We start from the raw sequence: 8666 nt of genomic DNA, 5'->3' as shown, positions 1-8666 counted from the left end.
ATGTGACAAAATGTGGAAAAGTTCAAGGGGGCCGAATACTTTTGCAAGCCACTGTACATCGTAACCTACACTGTAACCTTCCACGCCATTCAATCAGCGTGCTGCCTGGACCAGACGTGTGGTTACATTTCAGGTGCACATCAGGTTACATGGAAAATGACAGCGTAGGGTTAAAAGGGGGGTTTTGGTTATGTTGTAAGTTACGATAAATCTAAATCAGGCAGAATCAGCTTTCTGTGGTTTTCTTAACTGGATGAATGATGCACGCATCGACTGCACACTTTCTTTGAGTAACTAAACTGAAAAATGCTGTAGAGGCTATGAGTAAAATGAGAGAAGCAAATATATCTAGTACTAACATCATTTTCTCATTATATTAATATGAAATTGGGGATTAGAAGGCCAGCATTTGGTATTCCTACAGCAATAATGCACATCAGTAGATGTCACCTTGTCAGGATTGTTATCAACATCGGTTTTAATTAACTTTACTTGTCCCAATGTTGTTGTGACCCCTGAAAGGATTGTGAGGAATTATATCATGTTGTTCCCTACACATCCCCCAGGGGGGAACTTATACTGCCTGATCACTCCACAACCCCCACCCCTCTCCACATACAAGGCTCTCATGCCCTTTAACCTTTGACATCACTCGCTGGCCTGCAAAAGAGTGGAAGTCGTATCACACTTCTTTAGATAAGGATCTTGCCTTTAAATCTCCAACTCTGTGGGTCTACCCTGACATAAGTCTGGTCACTATTACCATGTTTAGCCATCAGAGATAGAAGAAGAGAGTGAGTTATTCCCCCTAAGACACAAAACATAGCATTAATCCCTGTGGAGCTAGACCTGGAGGAAATTGGATTTCACCCCACATGTCAGCTGAGTATTTATCCTGCTATATTAAACACAAGAGAAGGAAAATATAATCCAAAGAGTAAAGCAGAAGATCCAGTTTTATCTATAAAGGAAAATAACCCCCAGTATAGTCAAGCTGATGTTCTGGTCCTTCTACCTTGATTTAAATTACTTCTCCACCGTCTCAAGTTACGACTTGTCTTTAGTGGTCTGTGTGTTCCACTTATTCCCTCCACCTCCCTGACTTTACCCTTCAGGCCTGTGTCGCACAACTCCGCAGCATTAATGGATGTGGACGTCTGGCATTGCTACAGATTTGTATGCGCTGATAACGCTTCTGCTTTGGTAAAAAGATTACGTTCGAAATAAAAGGCACATGATTGGGTTAGAGTGAGGAACAACATATGACAATAAAGCCCATACACAGTGAGCTGTAAGTCATTCTGCCGGAATCACATTCATCATGATGTATGCTTTGTTTGTTATCTAAAGGATGTTTTTCGTATTGGGGCTCTGGCTTCTTATATCTTGATGTCGGATGAATCATCTCTCCAAACACCACCCTTTGCTTTCAGACCACAAGCTGATTCAAGCTGCCTTAAAGCGTCATCCTCAGTGGGAGATAATAGCAGCGCAGCACTTGGTAGAGAACAGCGATATATGTCGTGTCTGCTTTTGCTTATTAAATAAACTTCTCTCTCTGTATTTTCTCTGGTTCTTTTAAAGCCTGGCAGACACAAATGACTGATTAGTCTTCTGTGTTGCTTCTGTTTTCACACATTCTAGTTTCATGACTCCTAACAGTATCGGGTAGGTTATTTGAAATTTAAAAAAAAAAAAGTCCAAACTACATGCTTCTTATTTATTGGTTTATTTCATATCCACACACCTGCATCCATATCATCATGGTTTTGAGTTTCTATTGTATGTTTGGTAATTCTTCTACTGCTTAGCCATGCTTTAGGAATTAATGGAATTTACCACTGATTTGCTGAAATATGCAAGGTCTTCCCTGAAAAAAGCGTTGTCTGTATTGGAGCATATATTGCTTTAAATCTGGTGTATATCTATCTGCATCAATTGTACCTTTCCAAAGCAAAAGCTGCCAGTTCCATAGAGACTAATGCACCTTCATACCATCAGCGATACTGTCAGAGGCTTTTTAGTTAAACTAAACTTTTTATTCATCTGGTCACAGAACAGTTTTCCACTTTACTTCAGTCTATTTCAAATGAGCTTTGGTCGAGAAAAAGAAGATGGCAGCATTTCTGGCTGATGTTCACAAATGGCTTCTTCTTTGTATGAAAGAGCTTTAACCTGCATTTATGGTTGACATGGTGAACTGTGGTCACAGACGATCATTTCTGGCAGTGTTTTTGAGCAAATGCATTGATTTTCATGATAGAGTCCTTCCTGTTTTCAACACAGTGCTCACTTAGGGCTTAACGTTAATCAGCATTCAATATTGTCCCTTGCGCACAGAGATTTCTTCAGATTTTCCTAATCATTTTATGATATTATGCACTGTAGATGATTAAATATTGAAATTCTTTGCTAAATACTCTAGGAAAATCAGTCTGTCCTATTCTGCATGTTTACTCCTGAGAGCTTCTCCCCTCTGCTCTTTTTATACCCAGTCATATCACTGACCTGTTGCTAATTAACCCAATTAGTAGCAAAATGTTCCTCCAGCTTTTCAGAACTACTTACTTTTCCAGCCTTCTGTTGTCCCTTTCCCAACTTTTTTGAGATGTGTTGCTGTCATTAAATGGCCTGTATTTGTATAGTGCTTTACTAGGCCCTAAGGACCCCAAAGCGCTTTACACATTCAGTCATCCACCCATTCACACAATGGTGATGGCAAGCTACATTGTAGCCACAGCCACTGGGGCGCACTGACAGAGGCTGCTGGACACTGGCTGCCACCCTCTGACCACCACCAGTAGGCAACGGGTGAAGTGTCTTGCCCAAGGACACAACGCCCGAGACTGTCCAAGACGGGGCTCAAACCGGCAACATTCCGATTACAAGGCAAACTCCCAACTCTTGAGCCACGATCGCCCCACACAACAGCCTTATTTCTTCTTTACCCCCTGGAGTGAACAGACACACCAACATATCACATGACCGGTTTAAGATGACCTAGCAGCTAGACACAGCCCGAGTTTCAACTTTTGTTGAAAGTGCAGACTTTAAACTACATACCAGTTTTCATTATAACAGTGGAGTTATTTGGGTTTCTTGGCAGTTTGATGTATATAAGTCCTACACCAAAAAAATAGATAAGAATTCAAAAGCAAAAATATTCTGAATCACATTTAGTGTTATATTTTAGATAGTTTCCGTGGATATTTGGGATTCAGGTATTTGTTTTAGTTTGATATTGCAAGGCACTATTTGCTAGCAATGGTTGGTGCAGCTCTCCCAAAAGTAGGATTAGATTTAGGTTTAGCATATATAGCAACTTCAACCTCAGAGTGTTGAATGGTACATTTACTCATTTCAAACATGTGTTTTCTGAGTAATTTATGAGTTTTGGCATCATTGCATTCTTGTTATATTTACATTAAAATATCATTCCAGCTTCTTTGGGATTGGGGTTGAATTTAAGAATGGGTATTCTACTGATATACTCTTTGTGTCTCCTTACACACATTTTAATTTTAATTTACAGAACTAGTAATCCAAATCTAAAATTAGTTGTCTAACTCAGTGTTGGTCCAGCCTAAACAAATTAGTGCAGCAACAATTTCTGATTAATGCTAAAATCGCCCAAATACTGCAGTGGGACACAGGAACACTCAAGAGAAACTGTGCCTTCTTTGAATAAACAGGAAAAATTATGTCCTGTTATAATTATACCAAGCACATTCGACATTAGTTTCTCACTCATTATTGGCTCTTCTTTTATTTGGCCCCATGGGCTAAACCAAAAGTCCTCCTAGGCCAAAGAGTGCCATGGGAGGACGTACAAAAGGGTCCCTTTAGCCTCAGACTGGCTCTGTGTTCGCCACTGTGATAACAACATCCTTCAAACCACTTTCCCAACAGACTGCTTGGCTGATCAACAGACTCCTTTTATTGTCACCTCACAAAAGCGTTGATTTAATCTTTGAGGCATCAGATCATTGGAATGAGCAGTGACTCCAGTCATACAGAATTCCTGATTTGGAGTGTGATACCCACAGGGTGCAATGGTATAAAAGAAATTCAGAGCCCTGTTTAGAGAAATGACCTTCTTCTAAACCCTCAACATAGAGTGTGGTCTTTGTTTCTCTCTTGGGATGAGTCGCTGAAGACAATGAGACAAGCTTCAGTGTGGCATTTAGGTCGATGGGCCAACAATGTGTATAGTGTCGAAGTTAGATGATCTGATTATGAGGCTGACAGAGTGGATGTCAAGTGTGTTGTACATTTCTTTCAGTGTCTGACAGCGAATTTGTGCTCACGTAGTTTCATTCAGATCGTTGTGACCCTGAGCGACACACTTCATCACTCATCCTTACTCGGCACAGAAGCTGAAACTTGGTTGGTATTTAGATCAGGTCACCTCACAAAGCCATTTATTAGATAGCTGACAAATAACTATATGAATGGTCTTATCACATCACAAGAATACAAAATCAGCAAAGTGCTGTAAACACTCTTCTGAGAGTTTGGTCCATATTGACATGATAGCATCACAAGCTTTGGTGAGTCTGTGTGAATTGTAGCCTCAGTTTCCTGTTCTTCACTGACAACAGTTACATCCGGTGCAGTCTTCTGCTGCTGTAACACATCTGCTTCAAATTTTAAACGTTGTGGGTCCAGAGATGCTCTTCTGTATACCTTGGTTTTTTTCAAGTGGCTGTTTGAATTACTGTTGATTTCTATCAGCTCCAAGCAGTCTGACCATTCTCCATTCTCTGACCTTTGATATCAACAAGACATTTTACCCAGATAACTGATGTTCGCTGGATATTTTCTCAGACCATTTTCTGTAAACTCCAGATATTTATAATTGTGTAGGAAAATCCCAATAGACCCCAGTTTCTGAAATACTCTGACCAACAACCACAAAGTCACTTTCTTCCCCATTCTGATGCTCAGTTTGCGTGCCTAATGCATTGAGTTTACACTATTTGATTGCTGAATAGATATTTGATGAATGGAAAAGCCAAGAGGTACTGGGTTTAGACTTATATTGTCTAAACATAATGAGAGTGTGGTGCTCAGGTGTCTGACTTTACATGGAACGTGAATTCCACACTTACAGCTTGTTGAGAAAGTAACACTTAAATAAAGAACTAGTCCGAGTACACAATCAGGGCGTTATGCCAAGAAGCTTGTTTGGTTTAGATTGTTTGCTTTAAAATACATCATGAAACTTTTTTTTAACTGTATATACATGTGCCATTTGACCCATTAGACTTCATGTTGACAATATGAGCTACTTAATATGTCCTACCTTGGCAAACCGTATCGCCGAAAGGGGTGCACGACTCTAACTCCTCCACCTCATCACAGGTACTGCAAGGAATACAAGGCTCCCAAAAGCTTTCCTGGTCCGAGTAGGTGTCCCCAGTGCAATTCTCACACTTTGTGTCACGGTCATCTTCACAGCTGTACAGCATTCCCTGACCTTCAGGACACTTAGTGCAGGGTAGACAATTCTGCGAGGTTTCATCCAGGTAGAAACCATAGTTGCACGTGCAAATGGCGTCGGCGGAGTCAGTGCAGGGAGTATGCATGCGCAATAGACCTGAGCACTGCGTGCAGGGCTGACATTCCTCTGTGTGGCTTATGCTTTCTGAGAAGGTTTCACCTGAAGAAAGAGAGAAGAAAACTGACATGAAAGCTGTTCATTTAACAGAAAGATAAATACAGATAACATTCTGACAAAGCCTTTGCTATAAGAAACTACACACTCTTTTTGAACATTTCCACAGCCCATTCAGTTGGCCTCTGCAAATAGCTGAATGGCAGTCAGGCTCATTAACCAGTACCTAAAGCCATTAGGGACCTACAGTATGACTTTAGGTCATTACCTAAAGTTTATTGAGGCAACTGATGTTGTGATTAATTTTATTGTATTTACCCATTGTTAGTGATACCACTTAGCCAAATAAGTCAAGAGTGTGTATACATCTTATTTTCCAGCATCTGCAACCGCTCCAGTGATGTTATTGCACCCTTATTAAGCTGTCAACATTAGCTACACACTTTAGTTTGAATGAATTAATATTCTGCATTATTCAAATAACTGTACTGTGATTTGTTTTTAGTGAGCAGGTTTCAAGTCTTTATTTTTATATTTAATATTTAAAATATAATATTTCATTTAGCTTTCTAAATATATTTAATTTTTTTTATTAATTTTAATGAGTGAGATTGTCATCTTGGGGAGAGTGATTACAAAGCACACAAAACACAGTGGATGCAGAAAAAAAAACAAGTTGAATAAAACAACCCAGACGTAGAAAAATGTTTTCTCCTTCACAACAAGCACATCTTAGTGAAATCCTTTGCACATTTTGGTTTTTGTCACTTCCACTGCTGTTCTGTCACGTTAACGTCTCCCCCGAATCACTTTTGTTGTCTTGTGTCAGCTTCTGTTTATTTGTTGTTGTTTTTGTTGTGTGTTTTAGCGTTGTGTTTTTTTTCCTTTTTCTTAGATTTCAGTACGTTTGACCTCTTGGGGCCACCGTAGGATTCAGTCTTCCAAAAATCAAGTTGGGACAAGGGAATTAAGCTATAAGGTTATTTTTCCTGGTGGGCATATAAATGCAAAGAGGTCACTAGGAACAAGAAAGGACTTTAACAGTATTTCATAAAAGGATGTTTCTAGAAAATTATCATCGTTACTTGAAATGTTTTGTAAATGATATGTAGTGCAGTATATGTGCAAAACTTCCAGGACAGATATAGATGCAAAGGACACAATCAATATTGCATGTTTTATGGAATTGTATTTCGGCTAGATAGAGAACTGGGAAACCCACTAAATTATGCAACAGACCCATTTGTAAGAGCAGCTCGTGTGTGTATGTGTGTATTAGAGACTGGTGAATTTATCTTGGCAGAATCTAACTTCATAAATTCTGCCAAAAATGTGTTGTTGTTGTTTTTTTATTTCCAGTTTCTGACTCTTGCAGAGTTGCAGTTTGTCCTTGGCTAATGCAAAAATATCAAACAAGTTCAACAAAATAAATACTTTTTGTGGAAACTGTGGAAAAGCATTGTACCATTTTTTTTATAAACTGCATAAAGCAAATATAAAGATCAGGTTGCTAATCTGTAGACTAACAGCAGCAATGAGTATCTATGATAATGGTAAATAAGATGGAAGTGAACTGCTTCGATAAAGACATATTTTAAGATAAAGCAAAAGAAAACAAGTGCTTTAACTCTGAGGATTATGTCCTCAACTACCTGCTTTGTGAGCAAGGTGGTGAAATGTGTGCAGTTTACTGTAGATTTTTTTCTTGTTTTCCCATCTTTAAAGCAAACTGAAATAAACTAGTCTCTTGTAGGAGACAGAAGGCTTTTGGTATGCAGTCTGCCATGACCCTCTGCTGTTCAGTGTCTGATAGCGTATCAAGTTTTTTTGGTCTGCGTCACTGGCCCACCAACCTCGGCGAATGCTCTGATGATGCAGAGATTACAGCAGAGATAGGGAGAGACAGACAGACACGGACGGATGGAGAGAAGAAAAGAAGGTCGTGTCATTTGAGAACCCGATGAATCTGTGTGTGCAGTTGTGCCTTAAATTGATGGTGTCAAATGTGGGTCCTTCACATTTTTGTTTAATTCTGTCTTCAGAGGTGGACTATTGTCCTCCCTCTTTATGTGGGCCTATTGCATTCGTGTACTGAAACCCTACCGCCACCATCACACTCCCTCTTGCCCCTATTATGTCCCACTACACCCTCCCCACTCTTGGACTACCCTCACTCCCCCTTCCCCATGAGTGCTCTCAGAGCCATTATCATAATGCCATGCATCAATAATGCAAGTCAATACATTAATAACACTACGCTGTAGCATGGAGAGAAGAGCTGGGGGAGTGGGGGTTGGTTATGGTGCTGGAGGGAGGGGGAGTACTGACGGCCTCTTCGTGGTTCGGCGTATCATAACTTTTACTACTTGTTTAAAACTGAATCCTTCGCTTTGTTTTCAACACCCATAAAAGGAGTCCTGACTTTATTCTCTACGGCTCCGAATGTGTGTTAGTCTGTGTGAGTGTGTGGGAATTTTCCTGGACATGTTTGTACGTGAGTGTGTGTGAACCATTTACTGAGAAGTTTGCCTTGTTTCTATTCCACTTCCACGTACAGCTGTACTTGTTCTGTTTCATCTCCACTTATCTGCTCATTCAGCCAAACTCCTCAAGGGCTTTGGCTAGCTATCTTTTTTAGCACTTCTGCCAGGATCCTGTTAACTATCTGCACTAAATGAAGACACAGACTTCCTAGGACACTAGGAAGTCTGTGTCCTATAAACAGATTGGTGTGCAATCTGATTCTATTAAAAGTAGGCGATATGCCTGAACCAGCACATGGAAGGACACATGGTGGGTGGAAGGAAATGCGATGCTTTTGTTTTGAGACTCTCAGAGAAAGCAAAACTGTAACATATTATGGTTCCTCATGTAAGAGTTGAGCGGCACACAGGACATCATACCAATTGATAGAAGTAACTTTTAAGTTTAAACTGCAGATGTCTATTATTAAAAGATACCTCCGTTATAAAGCTTTCAAATGTATTAAAATGTTCATATATTTTTGTATCACATGCCATTACATCCTGTCACGTACACACACACACAC

The 8666-nt window shown here is 39.9% G+C and overlaps 1 protein-coding gene across 1 annotated transcript in view; it reads right to left on the bottom strand.

Annotated features, from left to right (window-relative positions):
* Positions 1 to 8666, bottom strand: part of ngfrb (nerve growth factor receptor b) — a 43817-nt gene that overhangs the window by 18315 nt on the left and 16836 nt on the right. The window contains exon 3 of the mRNA XM_005753523.1: positions 5306 to 5662. Coding sequence (XP_005753580.1) covers positions 5306 to 5662 — 357 coding nt within the window. The remainder of the gene's footprint in view (positions 1 to 5305; positions 5663 to 8666) is intronic.

Source organism: Pundamilia nyererei, unplaced genomic scaffold, assembly GCF_000239375.1.
Source record: "Pundamilia nyererei isolate P.nyererei 1_Seehausen unplaced genomic scaffold, PunNye1.0 scaffold00435, whole genome shotgun sequence".
In the NCBI taxonomy this organism is placed as follows: Eukaryota; Metazoa; Chordata; class Actinopteri; order Cichliformes; family Cichlidae; genus Pundamilia; species Pundamilia nyererei.
Note: the sequence above shows the minus strand (reverse complement) of the source record. Positions and strands in the feature narration are given on the sequence as shown.